At 39.5% G+C, this 19,175-nt stretch overlaps 1 protein-coding gene across 1 annotated transcript; it reads right to left on the bottom strand.

Moving 5' to 3' along the window:
• Window positions 1–10,895: 10,895 nt before the first annotated feature.
• Window positions 10,896–11,858, bottom strand: LOC145510889 (olfactory receptor 2T29-like). The gene has a single exon (XM_081503051.1). It carries the CDS (start codon window positions 11,856–11,858, stop codon window positions 10,896–10,898), a length of 963 nt encoding a protein of 320 aa, XP_081359177.1.
• Between the last annotated feature and the right edge of the window lie 7,317 nt (window positions 11,859–19,175).

Raw genomic sequence — 19,175 nt, 5'->3', positions numbered from 1 at the left:
CTTCCATTAGATGCCAGAAGCATTTTCTCTCAGTTGTGACAAACAATAGTGCAGACATTGCAAAATGTTCTCTACATGACAAAATTGTCCCCAGTTGGGAAACTCAACACTAAAATTTTACTATCAGTTACCTTCTTTCCATTCCCACCCATTCCTCTAAGGCAAATTAAAAATAAGAACTCGCATGTGTAGAACCTACAATAATGCAGATATGATAGAATGTCTTTTGCAGGTTTTACCCAGTTTAAGCCATTGTGCTTAAGGAATTAGTCTCTGGAGTCAGGCAGTTTAGTCTCAAGCCTCAGCTCCACCGTTTCCCAGCCCTGTGAGTTGGACAAGCTACTCAGCCTTAGGCTCCTCATCTCAAAAATTGTTGGGACTGTTGAGAGTTTTAAATAATTAGTACACATTTAGTGCTCTTTGGTAATAGTCTTGGCATTAATAGCAGCTGACACTTAAATAGCACATTCTTTCTGCCTATTACCGTTTTTATAACCTTATCTCCCTGTAAAATGGGTCATAAAACTCATTTCTCAGGGTTATTGCAAAATGTTGAGTAAGAAAAATGTTGAGAGTGTGTCTTTTGCATAATACATATTCAATAAATGTTAGAACTCTTCCTTTCCTCACTTAAGCAAATTAGTTTTGCAAAATAATCACATAGTCAATACGTGTACCTGCAAAGAGCCCCTAGTCTCTTCTACTTGGAGATTTACTTTCCAAGGTTTTCCTCTCAGAAACCTTGGCGGGGGTTCTGTTTGTTGTGATAGGATGGGCTTCTTCACTGCGTGCAGGATCTCCCGTCTTGGTTGAGAAGTACCTGTAGTGACTGACTCTGTCCTTTCCTTCTTTGCACAGAATGTGGTTCACTATTGGCAATGTTTGTAGGATGTGTGGTGAGTAGTTGAAAGAAACAGACACTTATCCACAAAACACTGTTACCTCTGTGGCCATCCTCTGGCATAGCCATCTGAATTCAGTATCTGCTCTGTGGGGCTGTGCTTGAGCACCTGCACCCAGAAATGCTTCTTTGGTTGTCCTGACACTGTTCACTATTCTTTTCATGACTGTTTCTCAGTATTGACACACATGTCTGCAATGTAGTGCATGCAGTGAATGGGTGATGTCTGTGTGTCTCAGAATAATTTGGGGTGATTCTTTTTCTTTTAAGCTGTTCCATGGAGGAAGAGGATGTATTTTTCTATTCTTTCATCTTCTAGCTTACCTAGATCTGAAGTGGTACCCAACATACATTAAAGAATTACCACAATGAACAACAGCAAAGAAATCCTCAGTGTAAATGACCGTTTCATGGTGTTGGCTAAATATAGCCTAAGCCTTCATTTTCTCCCTTATGATTTTTCTGCACTGATATGATTTTTTTATTCCCTTGCAGTGTGATTGATTTTTCCTTCTTTCTTTTTTTTGTAAAGCACAGTCTTGGATTTTACAATTTAAGAGGTCTCATTTTTGAAGATGAGTGGTGTAAAAAAACAAACGAAAACAACTTCCAGTTAGAGATTTTAAATGCTGCAAAGTTTTAAATGAGGGGAGTTGTAGAATTGCCCTTTGTCAATTATGGGGCTGCATAAATGGAGGTAAAAGTTTTAAATTACTTCCCCACCTCTCCATCTCCCATTTCATCCCCCTACTCACCTCACATTGTCCCAATCTGCAGTTTCCATCAGGAGTCTCAGTCTCTTATTGACTTTTTTCCTTCCTAGGCTCCAGGCTGAGGTTCAGAAACCAGAGCAGGTGCTTTGTGGAGTCCACCTGGAGAATCTGAAAGCTGAAGCTTGAAATCCATCTCCTTTCAACAGGGCATGCCAAAAGGCTTCCTGTTTTCCCCCTAGAGTCCTATCTTTGCACAACATATATCTACCTTTACCATGATTAGTGTGAGCTGCTGCCTATTCCTATTGGAGAAGGAAATGGCAACCCACACCAGTGTTCTTGCCTGGAGAATCCCAGGGATGGGGGAGCCTGGTGGGCTGCTGTCTATGGGGTTGCACAGAGTCGGACACAACTGAAGCGACTTAGCAGCAACAGCAGCAGCTGCAGCTGCCTGTTCCTAGTGCTCCTTCCAATTTCAGAGTGCCATGACTGGAAAGCTTTTGTAACTATATTTGCCCCCGTTTTCTCATCCACAGATGCAAGGATTGCACAATCCCACGTAGATCAGTTCTCCTGATTTACCTGTGCTGTTGAGACTTGTAGGACATACATGCTGAGAAAATATAAACTGCTTAATCCCACATTACAAATAAGGTAATGATATTTAGAGCAATGGTTCCCAAATCGGTCTGCATGTCAAAATTATATGGGTAGCTTCAAAATACCAGTGCCTGTGGCTCATCCCCAGAAGTGGATATTGATTTGGTCTGGAATACAGCTGGACTGTTAGAAGATTTAAACAATTTCCAGGTATTTCTAATCTGCAGACAAATCTGAAAACCACCGAATTAGAGATTTCACAAACATGCCAGATATGCCAACGGCTGGTACCCAGACCTCCTTAGGCCAGAGGTGGTTCCTGGATCAGCAGTATCAGTCACTGTTAAAATGCAAATCCTCAGGGCCCACCTCAGACCTATCTGATTAGAAACGTTGGGTGGTGGCTCAGAAGTCTGTTTTCACAAGCCCTCTGGTTGGTTAAGACTTCCCTGGTGGCTCAGATGGTAAAGCATCTGCCTACAATGTGGGAGGACCCAGGTTCGATCCCTGGGTCGGGAAGATCCTCTGGAGAAGGAAACAGCAACCCACTCCAGTACTCCTGCCTGGAGAATTCCATGGACAGAGGAGCATGGTAGGCTACAGTCCACGGAGTCGCAAAGAGTCGGATACGACTGAGCAGCTTCACTCACTCACTGGTTGGTCTGATTTTGCTAAAGAATGAAAACCGCTGCTGTAGACCAGAGGTTCTCTGTAATCCAGAGGGTGATTTTGCCCCCCAGGGGACACTTGTCACTGTCTGAAGACATTTTTGGTTGTTACAACTAGAAGGAAGAGTGCTAATGGCATGTAGTGGGAAGAGGTCAGGGTGCTGCTGAACACGGATACACAGGGCACCACCCCCCAGCAGAGAATTAACCAGCCTCAAAATGTCCATAGTGCTAAGACCAAGAAAGCGTCTATAAATCACTCTGATTTCCTGGGTGATTTTTGCCCAAACGTATGTTCCCTAATGGTATTCCTATTACAAGTTCCATGGAGCAATATGATGAATAGTGCATGTTATGGCAGCTGAATGAGGCTGTTGAGTGGTTAAGTGAGTGAAAAAGACCACCACTCATGACAGAAGTAAAGGGATAGACCAAAGCTCACCCAGTTGACTAAAGGAGATGCTTTTGAAGTAGTGAAAATTCACACCTATTTAGGGCATCAAAACAACCTCAGCCTGGGTTTTATAGGATGCAAACTGACATGGTCAGGCATTTCCCAAGCAGTGGGCAGCTTGGCACAAACAGCTAATTCCACTGATGAATATTTGAGGTTGTTTGATATATACAGAAACATTGGTAAGTGTGGTTACTTTATAACACAGGGATGGAATTGGGCTTTCATGGATATAGTTCAGGATTCGTGAGGGAAAAACTGCCACTCTTGCCATTGGCCTCATTTACAGAGAAACTTTCCACAGTTCTGTTGATTTGTTTGATGCTCTGTAATTGTGGCCAAAATCTAAACTGTGCCAGGGAGACGATGAATGACTGATTCGTGAGCAGTTTCACCACCTGTTGAAACAGATCAGGGAATAGTGATGGTGAGAGGAGACATAAGCTTGTTGGGATTTCTCAGTCTGCAGTCTGTAGACACACATGGCTTTAATATTTCTACCTACCAGCTTACTGTGTGCCAGGATTGGGCTCAGTGTGCAAAATGCATATGTTCTACATAGGCTTTGTTATATGTGTTTTACAGGGTAGAAAGCCAAGATTCAGAGACGGCAGATGCCAGACTGGTAGGTTCAAACTCAGTCTGACCTGAAGCCACTACTTGTGGCACCATGCCGTTTTGTTTAGACAGCTTTCTGACTGCTCTCTGAAATCTCACAGCTCCAAAATATGTGTGTGACTGGTCACCAAATGCCAGCCTAAATTCTAGTAATTACTTTTAGAAATGTCTGTTAGCAGATGTACTTTAACCTTGAGCCAAGAGTAGTAGTAGTAGTGTTAGTGGCTAAGTTGTGTCCAACTATTTGTGACCCCATGGACTGTAGCTTGCCAGGCTCTTCTGTTCATGGGATTCTCCAGGCAAGAATACTGGAGTGAATAGCCATTCCAACAGACTCTGCTCAAATAAAACTTGAGTGGATCTATCCTAGAGAATGTTCTATAACCAAACCACTTTTCTGTACATCTGAAACTAACATAATATTGTAAATCAACTATATTTCAATTAAAAAAATGATTAAAATACCTAGGTAGAAACATCTAAAGAAACTGCTTACATATGGACAGGAGGAAAGAAGGTGGAGGGTGACTAAGACCTCTTAGTTCTCCTCCGGACCAGAACTTTAACAAAGTCCTCATGGTTAATGAATGCAGAATGAGGTGCATTATAAGAAGGATGTCCTGGAAGGGAAGGTTGTTTATTTCTAAAATAGCTGATTGAGGAAGATTGTGACTCTCCATCCTTTGGGATATTTTTACATATAGGTGAGCAGGTTCCTTACCTGTGCAGATACCTGAGTCCCTGCAGTTGGACAGGATGAGTTTTCCAGAACTGAAAGCTTTAATTCACTCCTTGCTGGCTCCTAAGTACTTCCTGGGGTTGGTTCATTTGTTTGTTTTTTACATGTAGGCAGTTAAGTGGTTTCAGAAAGAAGATACAATCTATATTGAAAAGAATTGTAAGTAAGAGCAAGTGTCAAGATCTGAGATAAAGTTCATGGTTTCTTGACTCTTGACATGGGGGGGCCTCTCTGAAACACACGCACACACACAAATATTTTCTTAGCCATGATGCAGTGTCTTCAGGGCCTTCAGGGCCCCCGCACTATTGTTTCAAACCCTTATATACACAGGGTAATTGTGGACCAGGCTTGGGAATTGCTGGTTAGATCAGCGCAGTATCATTTTGGTGCCTGAGGGAAACTGCTCCCTAGTCAGCAATTAGAGATGTAAAGAAGCATCTTTTCTCCCTCCCTGCCTCCCTTCCTTCCTCTCTTCAAAATATTTACTAAGTTACTGTAGTTATAGCTGTGTTTTTTTTTGCTTCAGTCCTACTGTTCTGAAAGTGAAAAGTAAAAGTGTTAGTCGATCTGATTAGTGTCTGTTTCTTTGTGACCCCATGGACTGTAGTCCACCAGGCTCTTCTGTCCATGGAATTCTCCAAGCAAGAATCCTGGAGTGGGTAGCCATTCCCTTCTCCAGGAGATTTTTCCAACCCAGGGATCAAATCCAGGTCTCCTGCATTGCAGGCAGATTCTTTACCATCTTAGCCACCACAGAAGCCCTATTGTTCTAATGGGTTTTTATTCCTCAGTTCTGAAAGGAATCACAATGGAAAGCAAACTAATTATTCTATCTCCCATTTTGTATTAGATACAACCTATTTAATTTAACTTTATCTTCATAGTAATCTTATCATGTAAGTAAATAGATCATTGTTTAACACATGAAGAAACAGAAATTCAGAGTTAATTAGCTTAGTGCTTAAGGTCATCTGCCCAAGAGATGTCAGATCTGGGGTGTAAACCAGGTCTAGATTTTGGTGAAGCCTATGATCTTTGTCTACATGCAGCCAGCATGTGCTATGTGTAATCTGCCAAAATCAGATTAATATGCGGGAATGTAGGTAAAGTTAACATTCGTCTAGTCAAGGCTATGGCTTTTCCAGTGGTCATGTATGGATGTGAGAGTTGGACTATAAAGAAAGCTGAGGGCTGAAGAATTGATGCTTTTGAACTGTGGTGTTGGAGAGGACTCTTGTGAGTCCCTTGGACTGCAAGGAGATCCAACCAGTCCATCCTAAAGGAAATCAGTCCTGGGTGTTCATTGGAAGGACTGATGTTGAAGCTGAAACTCCAATACTTTGGCCACTTCATGCGAAGAGTTGACTCATTGGAAAAAACCCTGCTGCTGGGAAGGGTTGGGGGCAGGAGGAGAAGGAGACGACAGAGGATAAGATGGCTGGATGGCATCACCGACTTGATGGACATGAGTTTGGGTAAACTGCGGGAGTTGGTGATGAACAGGGAAGCCTGGCGTGCTGCAGTCCACGGGGCTGCAAAGAGTTGGACACGACTAAGCGACTGAACTGACTGAGTCTGCCTGGATATGGATTTCTCTTTTCCTCCCCAGGTTAAAAGTTTTTCTGCCATGATTTCTTCAAGTAATTTTTCTGTTCCTTTCTCTTTTATCCTCCTGAATCTCTATAATGCAAACATTATTCTGCTTCATGTTGTCCCATAGGTACCTTAAACTCTCTTTGCTCTTTTAAATTCTTTATTTGTTTGTTTGTTTTTGCTACTTCGTTTGTTTGAGTTCCACTTATTGGTTTTCCTGGTCATTGTTCCCTCTCTTCTGCTTCTAGATGCTTCAGATTGGATATCTGCTGTTGAAACCCTCTAGTATATTCTTCACTCAGTTGTATTCTTCAGCTCTGTGATTTCTGTTCGGAACTTTGCTATACTTCTGTCTTTTTGTTGACATCCTCACTGTGTTTATTTTTCTCCTGAGACCAGTGAGCATTTTTATAATCATTACTTTGAGCTCTTTATCAGCTAAAATACTTATCTTTGTTTTCTTAAGTTTGTTTCTGGGTTTTATCCTTTTCTTTAATTTGTAGCGTATTCCTTTGTTTTCTCATTTTGCTTGACCTTCTCTGTGTGTGTGTGTGTGTGTGTGTGTGTGTGTGTACACAGCTCTCTCTCCCAAGACTGAAGGAGTGGTCACAAAAAGCTTGAGAAAGCATGAGGAAGTTTGATTCTGATGTCTGTGCAGTGCCCTGGAGATGTTAGCCTGCCAAGAACTGCCTTTCTGATTGTTTCAGTCCTATAGATTTCAAGAACATTAGCCCCTCTGACCACAAGAGCCTGGCATTCAGGGGGTGTTGCCTGTGGACTACACATAACTGGTGCATTTTGTGGGACAGAGCCAGGCCACAGTGGAGCAATGGGATGGGTTGAGGCTGCTCACCAGGTTTGATGAGGTGAGACTGAGCCATTTTGGGGCAGCAGAGCAGGGCCAGCCTGCATGTTGGGTTTGACAGAGTAGGGCTAGGCCATGCTGGAGTGCCAGGGTTGGGAGAGTCTGTGTGCCACATCTGGCAGTTCAGGGCAAGGCACGGTGATGCATTAGGGCAGAGCAAGTGATGCTAACAAAGTAGATGAGGAGAAGTGCCAAAATTGGACTCCATGAAAATGAACTAGCAACATAGGTGGAAGGTAAAATGGCACCTGCTTGCATATATGTCCCCACAAAAAGTTCCAATAGACCCCTGCCCTCTGCAATGGGAGTAGGGTGCTGGAAAGAGTGTATCTCTGCCTCTCTTAACTCATCTTGATATGATTTTTCTGTCACTTGTTGTGCAAGAGCTGTTCAGCTAGTTTTCAGAGAATATTGTTTTAGGTGTAGCTCTAATCTTAGTGTGTCTGTGGAATGAATATTTACAATTAAAGTAAGTACTGGTAAAGAGAGGCTTCTGCCAATTTGCTAAATAGTTTTCTCTACATCATACAGCTTTTAATTTTTTTTTTTGTCTCTCATTTCCCCGATAATTGTCTTCTTTGTATTACTCTTCGTAGTGACACATTTAAATTCCCTTCTTATTTTGTGCATTTTTTATAGTTTTTTTTTTTGGTATGTAGTTACAATGCAGTATAACATCCTAAAGTTTTAATAATCTATTTTAAGTTGATACTACATACCTTCAGTTGCTTAAAAAACTTTTTGCTTTACAGCTTTAGCTCCCGCTTTATACTATCCATATCAAAACTGCTGCTGCTGCTAAGTTGCGTCAGTCGTGTCTGACTCTTAGCGACCCCATGGACTGTAGCCTACCAGGCTCCTCCGTCCATGGGATTTTCCAGGCAAGAGCACTGGAGTGGGGTGCCATTGCCTTCTCCTATCTATATCAAAAATCAATCTTTAATTATTGTCTACTTATTAACTTAGATTTATGGATGTTTTTGTGCATTTGTTTTTTAATCCTGTAAAAAATAAAAAGTAGGATTACAAATCAAATTTAAATAGTGCTCTTTAAAAAAAAATTGCCTGTGTTTTTATCTCTACTGGAGAACTTTGAATTTTCATTTTATTTCAACTTGAAGGACTCAAGATTTCTTGTAGGGCAATTGTAGTGGTAGTAAACTCACTCTGAAGTTGTTTTCCAGACAGTGTTTTAATTTATTTCTCATTTTAAAAGAAAATTGCCAGAAGTAAAATTTTGGGGTGATGGTTTTTTTTCTTTCAGCTGTGTAAATGTATCATTCTACTGCTATCTGGCTTCTGAGGTTTCTGCTGAGAAATCTTCAGATAGAAATCACGAAAGGTCCCTTGTATGTGATCAATCACTTCTTTCATGTTGCTGTCAAGATTTTCTTTGTCTTTCAACCATTTCATTATGTTTCTCACTGTAGATATATTTGAGCTTATCTTATTTGGATTATGATGAGCCTTTGGATCTGTAAGTCCTTGCTCTTCCTTAAATTTGGAAATTTTCAGATATTATTTATTCAAATAATCTCTTTTCAGTTCTCTCTCTCTTTTTCTTCTTGGATTTCCATATGCATATATTTTCTACTTCTTGGTGTTCCATAAGTCTCTGAGTCCATTCATTTGTCTTCATTCTTTTGTTTTTTTTGCTTCTCAGACTCAATAATTTCAAATGAACTTTTTCTAAATTTGTTGTTTCTCTCCTTTGCCTGTTCAGCTCTTCTATTGAATTCATATATTTTTCAATTCAATTTTTGAATTTTTAATGCAAAATTTCTAGCTTATTCTTATATAAAATTTCTATTTTTTTTTTTTTTTTGGTATTCTCACTTTGCTCATATGTCATTTCTTGATTTTTTTTAGTCCTTTTTTCTGCTTTCCTTTAACAATGTAAGCATACTAACACTTTGGAATTGATATGTACACACTACTATATATAAAATAGATAATTAATAAGAACCTACTGTATAGCACAATGAACTCTACTCAATACTCTTAATGACCTATATGGGAAGAGAATATAAAAAGGAGTGGATATATGTATATGTATAATGGATTCACTTTGCTGTACAGGAGAAACCCATCAGTTCAGTTCAGTTCAGTCATTCAGTCGTGTCCGACTCTGCAATGCCTTGAACCGCAGCACGCCAGGCCTCCCTGTCCATCACCAACTCCCGGAGTTTACCCAAACTCATGTCCATTGAGTTGGTAATGCCATCCAACCATCTCATCCTCTGTCGTCCCCTTTTCCTCCTGCCCTTAATCTTTCACAGCATCAGGGTCTTCTCAAATGAGTCAGCTCTTCGCATCAGGTGGCCAAAGTATTGGAGTTTCAGCTTCAACATCAGTCCTTCCAATGAACACCCAGGACTGATCTCGTTTAGGATGGACTGGTTGGCTCTCCTTGCAGCCCAAGGGACTCTCAAGAATCTTCTCTAACACCACAGTTAAAAAGCATCAATTCTTCAGCGCTCAGCTTTCTTTATAGTCCAACTCTCACATCCATACATGACTACTGGAAAAATCATAGCCTTGACTAGACGGACCTTTGTTAACAAAGTAATGTCTCTGCTTTTTAATAAGCTGTCTAGGTTGGTTATAACTTTCCTTCCAAGGAGTAAGTGTCTTTTAATTTCATGGCTGCAATCACCATATGCAGTGATTTTGGAGCCCCCAAAAATAAAGTCAGCCACTCTTTCCCCATCTATCTGCCATGAAGTGATGGGACCGGATGCCATGATCTTAGTTTTCTGAACATTGAGCTTTAAGCCAACTTTTTCACTCTCCTCTCTCACTTTCATGAAGAGGCTCTTGTTCTTCTTCACTTTCTGACTTTCTGCCATAAGGGTGGTGTCATCTGCATATCTGAGGTTATTGATATTTCTCCCAGCAATCTTGATTCCAGCTCATGCTTCTTCCAGCCCAGCATTTCTCGTGATGTACTCTGCATATAAGTTAAATAAGCAGGGTGACAATATACAGCCTTGACATACTCCTTTTCCTATTTGGAACCAGTCTGTTGTTCCATGTCCAGTTCTAACTGTTGCTTCCTGACCTGCATACAGGTTTCTCAAGAGACAGGTCAGATGGTCTGGTATTTCCATCTCTTTCAGAATTTTCCACAGTTTATTGTGATCCACACAGTCAAAGGCTTTGGCATCATCAATAAAGCAGAAATAGATTTTTCCTAGAACTCTCTTGCTTTTTCGATGGTCCAGTGGATGTTGGCAATTTGATCTCTGGTTCCTCTGCCTTTTCTAAAACCAGCTTGAGTGTCTGGAAGTTCACAGTTCACATATTGCTAAAACCTGGCTCGGAGAGTTTTGAGCATTACTTTACTAGTGTGAGATGAGTGCAATTTTGTGGTAGTTTGAGCATTCCTTGGCATTGCCTTTCTTTGGGATTGGAATGTAAACTGACCTTTTCCAATCCTGTGGCCACTGCTGAGTTTTCCCAATTTGCTGGCATATTGAGTGCAACACTTTCACAGCATCATCTTTTAGGATTTGAAATAGCTCAACTGGAATTCCATCACCTCTACTAGCTGTGTAAAAATAATTTGTACAGAGAAGTATAACAATGAAGGGCTTTCAATTACAGAGAAACAATTTTCTAAAATAAATGAATATTACATGACACATTATGGTATGAGAATCTAAAGAATAATATTTGTATAAGACCAGAAAGTTCTGATATACAGAATGAAGAAAAAGAAACTACAAGTATAAAAATATCTCATTTCACGGTTCTCTGAAAGATTCTACATTCAACACTTTTTTTTGTTAGTGCCCTTATGACATCTTTATTCCTAAGACTATAGATTAAAGGGTTTAGAACCGGAGTGAGTATGGTGTAAAAGGCAGATACAGCCATGTCCTTCTCAGGGGTGTGGTAGGAGATGGGAAGCATGTAGGTATAGATGGCAGCTCCATAGAAGAGGATGACCACAGTCATGTGGGAAGAACAAGTGGTTAAGGCCTTTTTCTTGCCCTCTGCTGAATTCATCCTGTGGATGGTGAGGAGGATGAGTGAATAAGAACTTGAAATGACTGTCATGGGAATGAGGAGCATGAGGACACAGCACAGGTACATGAGTGTCTCATAGAGGGCAGTGTCTGAGCAGGAAAGCTTCATTACAGCAGGGACCTCACAGAAGAAGTGATGGATCTCCCGGGATTTGCAGAAGGGGAAGGTCATGGTGACTGGTGTGAGCATAAAGCCATCCACTGATCCCAGGAACCAGCAGCCAGACACCAAGAACAGCCACACCTTATGGTTCATGAGAGTAGAATAATGGAGTGGATGACAGATGGCCACATAGCGGTCATAGGCCATGGCAGCCAGAAGGAAATATTCTGAACCTCCAAGTGTCACATAGAAAAACATCTGCATTCCACATTCAGGGGCTGAGATCTTATTTACACCCATGACCTGGTCCATGAGCATTTTGGGCACAGTGACAGAAATGTACATCATGTCCATGAGAGACAATTGGCTGATGAAATAGTACATGGGGGTATGGAGGTGGGCATCAGAATATATCAGAAGGATCAGGATGCTATTTCCAGACAAGGCCATCAGGAAAATCACAAAAATGACCACACAAAGGAGAGCTGGATGCTTGGATTGACCGAAAAGTCCCATAAGGATGAAATCCAACTGTCCAGTGTGGTTGGTGACCCAGGTAGATTTGTCCATGAAGTTTCTCCTAGACCACCAAGGAAAGATTTGTGATTAATAAATCACTCATGGTATATGACCACCTGAGATGAATGTTTAGTGGGCTTGTGTGTGTGTGTGTGTGTGTGTGCGCCTGTTTGTGGATGTGAAGCAATGCAACTGTGCTACAAGAAGTTAGTAGTATAAGACTGGAGATTCAGGGGTTATAAGGTGCCTGTAAATAAAAAATTTAGTGGAAAACTAAGAATTCACAACTGTTGATTAAAATTATTTATTTATAGTAAAATATTAGGCTTTTGTTATATAAGGCAGAATTGATTCAATCTGTCTATTTTAAGGATTCAATTGGGTCTTAAAAACCTTTGGTAATATATGAAAAAATTAGAAGATAACTTAAACATAATTTGGTGAACACATATACCAAAAATTCCACCTATCTTTGTGTGTTGGTTCAAGCAATTTTGTGAGGCTCTGCATTTTTGTGGAGTGAGCCACGCATTCACAGGGGCAGATTTGGGTTCTCAATGATGACCAATCCCTTAGATATACTAAAGAGAGTGAGTGAGAAGCCCAGACTCTAAGGCTGGACTATGGGTCTTTATTATCCTATATCCACCATTCCTCTGTCTACTCTACTTAAACAAAGAATAATTTTTGATATAAAATGCACTTAGAATGAAATGAAGTAAAATATTGAAAAGGCTGAAAACATTACCAGTTACAGATGAATAATCATACATATTGTCAAAGCATTAATATCTAGTGTAAATATTGTGCATATTCTAAGAGAAGATTGTTATTATTTCTTTTATGATCAGATTCATTATTTCAGCTTGCTAGTTTTAATATCTATTCATTTATATAAGAATTTGGATTTGATAAATTCTGTAGTTCAAGACATATATATATACAAATTATATTGGTTTATAGTATTATATATTATATTATTCTAACATAATCTCTCTAAAATATATATAAATATGTGTATATACATAATCTCAGACTTTCTACAGTACAAACTTCATATATTTTATATAAATGGGAGAAAGTTGCTCAGTCATGTCTAACTCTTTGCAATCCCATGGCATACAGTCAATGGAATTCTCCAGGCCAGAATACTGGAGTGGGTAGCCTCTCTCTTCTCCAGGGGATCTTAGTTGTCTTGTAAACATCGTCAGCTTTATTGTCTATGGCAATCAATTTTTCATGAAAACAGAGATGCAGAGAGGAAAACTGAACAACATTGAAATGTCTCTGACTTTAGTTTTCTTTCCTCTACCTTGCTGTACATAGCTTATATCTGTGTTGGAGGCTGAAGACAAATCAAAGAAAAATTAAACTTATTTACATTTAGATGAGTCATATTCAGTCTATTTAGGGAGAAGTATTATGTAAATATAATTTAAATTAGAATTTTAAAAGGGCTACAAAATAAGAAAGAGGACTAAAGCAAAATACACCTGGTGTTTTTGAAGAGACTCAGTAATTGCTTCTACTATATTTTTTCTTATGAAGATTTAACCTTTGCAACTTTTCAATTTCTGATATGTTAAATGTTAAATTTTATGAATCTTACCAACAAAAGGAAATGTTGGCTCCTCTTGCAGAGAAAAGTTTAGAAGTACTTGTGATTGTAGGAATATGTCAGGAAGATTATCCAAGTCCTAATATACTTTATACTCTTATAATAATCCCAAAGACTTATTAACAGTCCCAAGTTCTGGGGTGCTGAAGCAGTAAATGATATAGAAAATAATCCTTTATTATAAATATCCAGCAAATCTGGGAAAAGTACCATTAAAAATGTAATATTCCTGTCAAATTCCACCTACACTGGCAGAGGAAAGCTGAACTCTGTGCAAAATTTAAAAACAAATAAACTAAAGACACACTTGTGGCTGAGTTTTTATTTGTGATCAAAGAAGCAAAGGACCAGTGCAGTGACTGGCAATGTGAAGACCTCAGAACTGCTGAAGGAATGAAGTGAGAGCAGGAGGGGAAGTGGGAGGCACTGGGCAAATCTCTTTGCCCTTTGGAAAATCACAGTCACTGTGATTAAGGCCACACTAAACAGCCTACCTAGGACACCAGACAGTCAAAGGAATATAGTCTGTATCAGGCAAGGCAACTTGCTTTCCTGGTAACTCTTACTGTTCTTTATCCAACTGTCTGAGTTTAATATAAGTAGAATAGTGCATATTGAACTTGCGGAGTTATTAACCGTAGGGGTAGAATCATATAAAATCTTGGGTGAAGCCAATTGTTCTATTATGTTGCTGTTTTTTTTTTTTAATCTCCCCAGGAGCCTATGAATTACATACTCATTTTATTTTCTTCTTTTACAGATTAAATAATTCTGGTGCCTGGGCATCTGTCTAGCATCACACAATTCATCTGAAGAAGTAACCAAGTCTCAGCTCATGTGTAGGGACACAGAACTTTTAATGCTATCTTACATTCTCTAGGCTACCATCTTCCCTCTAAAGTCTACAACTTGGGTATTAGCCAACCACTGTTGATTTCACCTGAGAAACAAGATTCAGACATTTATTTCAGTGTTCTATCAGAAATAATCCTCACTCAGAGTAAAGTTAGTTCATTTTCTTCTGTAAAATTTAAATCACAAGGACACAAGTTTATCATATAGTAATAGAGGAGAAATGTGAGTTCTTTTGTCCATAAATGATTGGAAATCAAAACCCATATTTTAATATGCTGCAGTAAATAAAGATTATATAAAAGATTTAAGAAAAAAAACAATCACTATTGATTTTCTCCATAAAAATAGATAATGGGGTAAAATTAGGAAATACAGTCAAGTATTAATAGCATGTCAGAAATAGAACAAGAAAAAAAATAATAATTACCCTTTTGATCCTGTAGACCTATATTCCTATCTGATTTACTCCAATATCAGATGCTGCTGAAAGCCTCAGCTAGATGGGCTAATGGAGAGGGGTCACAGTTAAATGTATAAATAGAGATAGGACATCCCTGGTGTTACTATGCTCATTAGGGGAGTGGAGGATGATTTTCTATTGATAAATCCTCTCTGGAACCTTCAAGCAGCATGCAATTAAGAGAACTAAAAAAAGATAATTGATCCCTCTGTCGCACTTTTTTGGTTTTCTCCTAATGTCTTTTTAAAAAATCCCCTTTTATTATTAAATTAGAAGTCTTAAAAAAATTAGCAATAATCTCAAATCTTACCATCATCAGTAAAATTTTATCTATGGCATGGATATTAGTTTATATATGGCTTTAGCCTTTTCACATTACAAAAAATGACTTCTTCTGTGTGTGTGTATATATCTTCATTGCTTCTTCAATACTTGTTGTGTGGTATTGATGCTTGTCTTTCAGAGTTACAGAGTCTGAAATTCATAGTCTAATTGATGTGTCAAAGACAGCACTACTAATCAGCACTGTGGTTGAGACTAAAATTGTGATGGTCTTTCATATTTTCATCTGGATTGATCTTCAGTAGGGTACTGATTTTAATCTTTCTTTAGTCACCCAGTTGCAATCTCTGTTGCTTTAATACTGCATTTAATTTTAGGTATTTGGTTTTAATTTATATTTTGACATGCTAATTGTAGAAAAAAAATTTTAAAACCCACAAACCATTACAAAGAAAATTTAAAAATCAACCATAATTTACTTTCCCAGGCAAAAATTATGCCTTAATGGTTATATCTTGATTTCAGAATGCAAATATTTATGAAATGTGTACCATATACCACGCAGGGAAGAAAATAAAGCAATCCTATTCTCAGGGAAATCGTAGCAAAATTCTTCTTAACCTTATTCTGTATGTGTATTCTCAAATTATGTTGATTATTTTTCCTTGCCATCTTTATTCCTTGGCCTCCTTTCTCTAAATGGTGACTTATGTTTGTGAGGCCCACACTTTGTGGGGTGGTCTCATATGTCCTCTGAGTTTCTGCCTACAAATGGTTTGTCCTAATTCCTTTGTCACCTTGTTTTCTATAAGACACTGAGAATGCAAGTACTGGGAGACAATGGACAGTGGGAGAAATAAAGAAGCTACATATTTTTTTCTTGTTTCTGCTGTTGGTCTCTGGCAGCTGCAGCAGTTGTAGCCAACTGAGGACCACATGAGAGCTATGGGATCCATCACTTCAAAAGTAGTTTCAGTGGCACTACGGGTTGCAGGCATCTGAGTTGCAGCAGAGGAGGGTCCCACCAGTAGCCCCAGAATGCAGTAGCTCAATCAGCTCAGCAGTGTGGGTATGTGGGTCTCCAGTGGTTCATGAGGGGTCTTGGTGCTTGGATGACAATACTCTCTTTCTTGCTTCCCCAGCCTTCTTTACAACACTCTACCAGCTAATCTGTAGCCAATCCCCTATTATATTCCATCAGTTTGAAGTGTATGAAGTGTTTGTATATAATTGGACATGAGGTTAATATCCTATCAAATTAATTGTACATTTATTATAATCCTTAATATTGAATAATTATGTTGCATTCAAATTTCTAAATTATAAGTTATGCTCAAATAAATGCACTTTAATTTACTAAAGGGTATAAAATGTTTCAGGTGTCTTCATACATAGCAGTAAATTTCTCTTCCAAAAACTTTCTCAAGTTTTGCTATTATACTGAATCCAGGCTCTTACAGATTGCTGCACAAAAGGTCAATAAATCAAGAGACAAGGTATTGGTGCAAGGAACAGTGAATTTATTTGTGTAAAGCAAGCAAACCAAGAAGATGGTGGAATAGTGTCCCAAAGAATCATCTTACCAAAGGGAGATTCAGGCTTCTCTCATGTTAAGGCTGTGTGCCAGAATCCTTCATTCTTGCCCCTGTCCATGTAGGCCTGGTCATAATGTTTCTGTAAACCTCCAACAAGACAATTGTTCTTTTCTGTTCTGCAGTTTTTTATCTCCGTATGAATGGAAAAAGTGTGGGAGGCAGAGCATTGAGATATTTCAGGCAATAGGCAACATTCTTTTACAAAGGCACAGAGCCAGCACAACCAAGTAAAGCCAATAGAATACAAAGATTAGAGGTAGAAAAATAGGTCCCATATGGAGTCAGATTTATTCTGTGTTCCAGTTCCCCACTGTCCATGTACATTCCACATTCTTGAGTGCAAGGGGTAATGATCATTTTGGCTACTTCCTGCTGAATTAGGGAAATAAGGGAGTGATTATGGGATGGAACTGATTAACTTGGGACTGACAGTATTCCTGAATCCCAAGCTGGGCGTACATTGTTTTCCTTTTTATTGCTATATTATAACACTTCAACAAACACCTGAATATATACATAAATTCTGCAATGCAGGAACCTGGGTTCCCCTGGGTTGGGAAGATCCTCTGGACAAGGGAAAGGCTATCCACTCCAGTATTCAGGCCTGGAGAATTCCGTGGAGGCATAGTCCAAGGGTCGAAAAGAGTCAGACACAACTGAATGACTTTCACTTTCCCTTCTCCTGCATTCAGGATGGTGAAATCCAAGATACTATTCCTTATGCTATTTTTATATCTTGCCAACATTTTACAGAAAGGAGGATTATTTTTCACATTGGTCCTTTACATAAGTGTCTATCACCAGTGTGGTGAAACAAAAGGGAACAAAAGGCATCATAACTTATCTTGACTTAAAATAGCAAATTAAGACCTTCTCAGTTCAGTTCAGTTCAGTCGCTCAGTTGCGGCCAATTCTTTGTTACCCCATGAACTGCAGCACGCCAGGCCTCCCTGTCCATAATCAACTCCCGGAGTTCATCCAAACCCATGTCCATTGAGTCAGGGATGCCATCCAACCATCTCATCCTCTGTCGTCCTCTTCTCCTCCTGCCCTCAATCTTTCCCAGCATCAGGGTCTTCTCAAATGAGTCAGCTCTTCGCATGAGGTGGCCAAAGTATTGGAGTTTCAGCTTCAACATCAGTCCTACCAGTGACCACCCAGGACTGATCTCCTTTAGGATAGACTGGTTGGATCTCCTTGTCGTCCAAGGGACTCTCAAGAGTCTTCTCCAACACCACAGTTCAAAACCATCAATTCTTTGGCATTCAGTTTTCTTTATATTCCAACTCTCACATCCATACATGACTACTGGAAAAGCCATAGCCTTGACTAGATGGACCTTTGTTGACAAAGTAATGTCTCTGCTTTTAATATGCTATCTAGGTTGGTCATAACTTTCCTTCCAAGGAGTAAGCGTCTTTTAATTCTGTGGCTGCAGTCACCATCTGCAGTGATTTTGGAGCCAAGAAAAATAAAGTCAGCCATTGTTTCCACTGTTTCCCCATCTATTTTCCTTGAAGTGTTGGGACCAGATGCCATGATCTTAGTTTTCTGAATGTTGAGTTTTAAGCCAACTTTTTCACTCTCCTCTTTCACTTTCATCAAGAGGCTCTTGAGTTCTTCTTCACTTTCTGCCATAAGGGTGGTGTCATCTGCATATCTGAGCTTATTGATATTTCTCCCGATAATCTTGATTCTAGTTTTGCTTCATCCTGGCTAGCGTTTCTCATGATGTACTCTGCATGTAAGTTAAATAAGCAGGGTGACAATATGCAGCCTTGACATACTCCTTTTCCTATTTGGAACCAGTCTGTTGTTCCATGTCCAGTTCTAACTGTTGCTTCCTGACCTGCATACAGGTTTCTCAAGAGGCAGGTCAGGTGGTCTGGTATTCCCATCTCTTGAAGAATTTTCCACAGTTTATCGTGATCCACACAGTCAAAGGCTTTGGCATAGTCAATAAAGCAGAAATAGATGTTTTTCTGGAACTCTCGCTTTTTCGATGATCCAGTGGATGTTGGCAATTTGATCTCTGGTTCCTCTGCCTTTTCTAAAACCAGCTTGAACATCTGGAAGCTCATGGTTCACATACTGCTGAAGCCTGGCTTGGAGAATTTTAAGCATTACTTTACTAGCATGTGAGATAAATGCCATTGTGCGGTAGTTGAGCATTCTTTGGCATTGCCTTTCTTTGCGATTGGAATGAAAACTGACCCTTTCCAGTCCTGTGGCCACTGCTGAGTTTTCCAAATTTGCAGGCTACTGAGTGCAGCACTTTGACAGCATCATCTTTCAAGATTTGAAATAGCTCAACTGGAATTCCATCACCTCCACTAGCTTTGTTCGTAGTGATGCTTCCTAAGGCCCTCTTGACTTCACATTCCAGAATGTCTGGCTCTAGGTGAGTGATCACACCATCATGATTATCTGGGTCGTGAAGATCTTTTTTGTATGGTTCTTCTGTGTATTCTTGACACTTGTTCTTAATATCTTCTGCTTCTGTTAGGTCCATACCATTTCTGTTCTTTATCAAGCCCATCTTTGCATGAACTGTTCCC

The sequence above is a fragment of the Giraffa tippelskirchi genome, chromosome 6 (assembly GCF_054371585.1).
Source record: "Giraffa tippelskirchi isolate mGirTip1 chromosome 6, T2T-mGirTip1v1.2.pri, whole genome shotgun sequence".
Lineage (NCBI taxonomy): Eukaryota > Metazoa > Chordata > Mammalia > Artiodactyla > Giraffidae > Giraffa > Giraffa tippelskirchi.
Note: the sequence above shows the minus strand (reverse complement) of the source record. Positions and strands in the feature narration are given on the sequence as shown.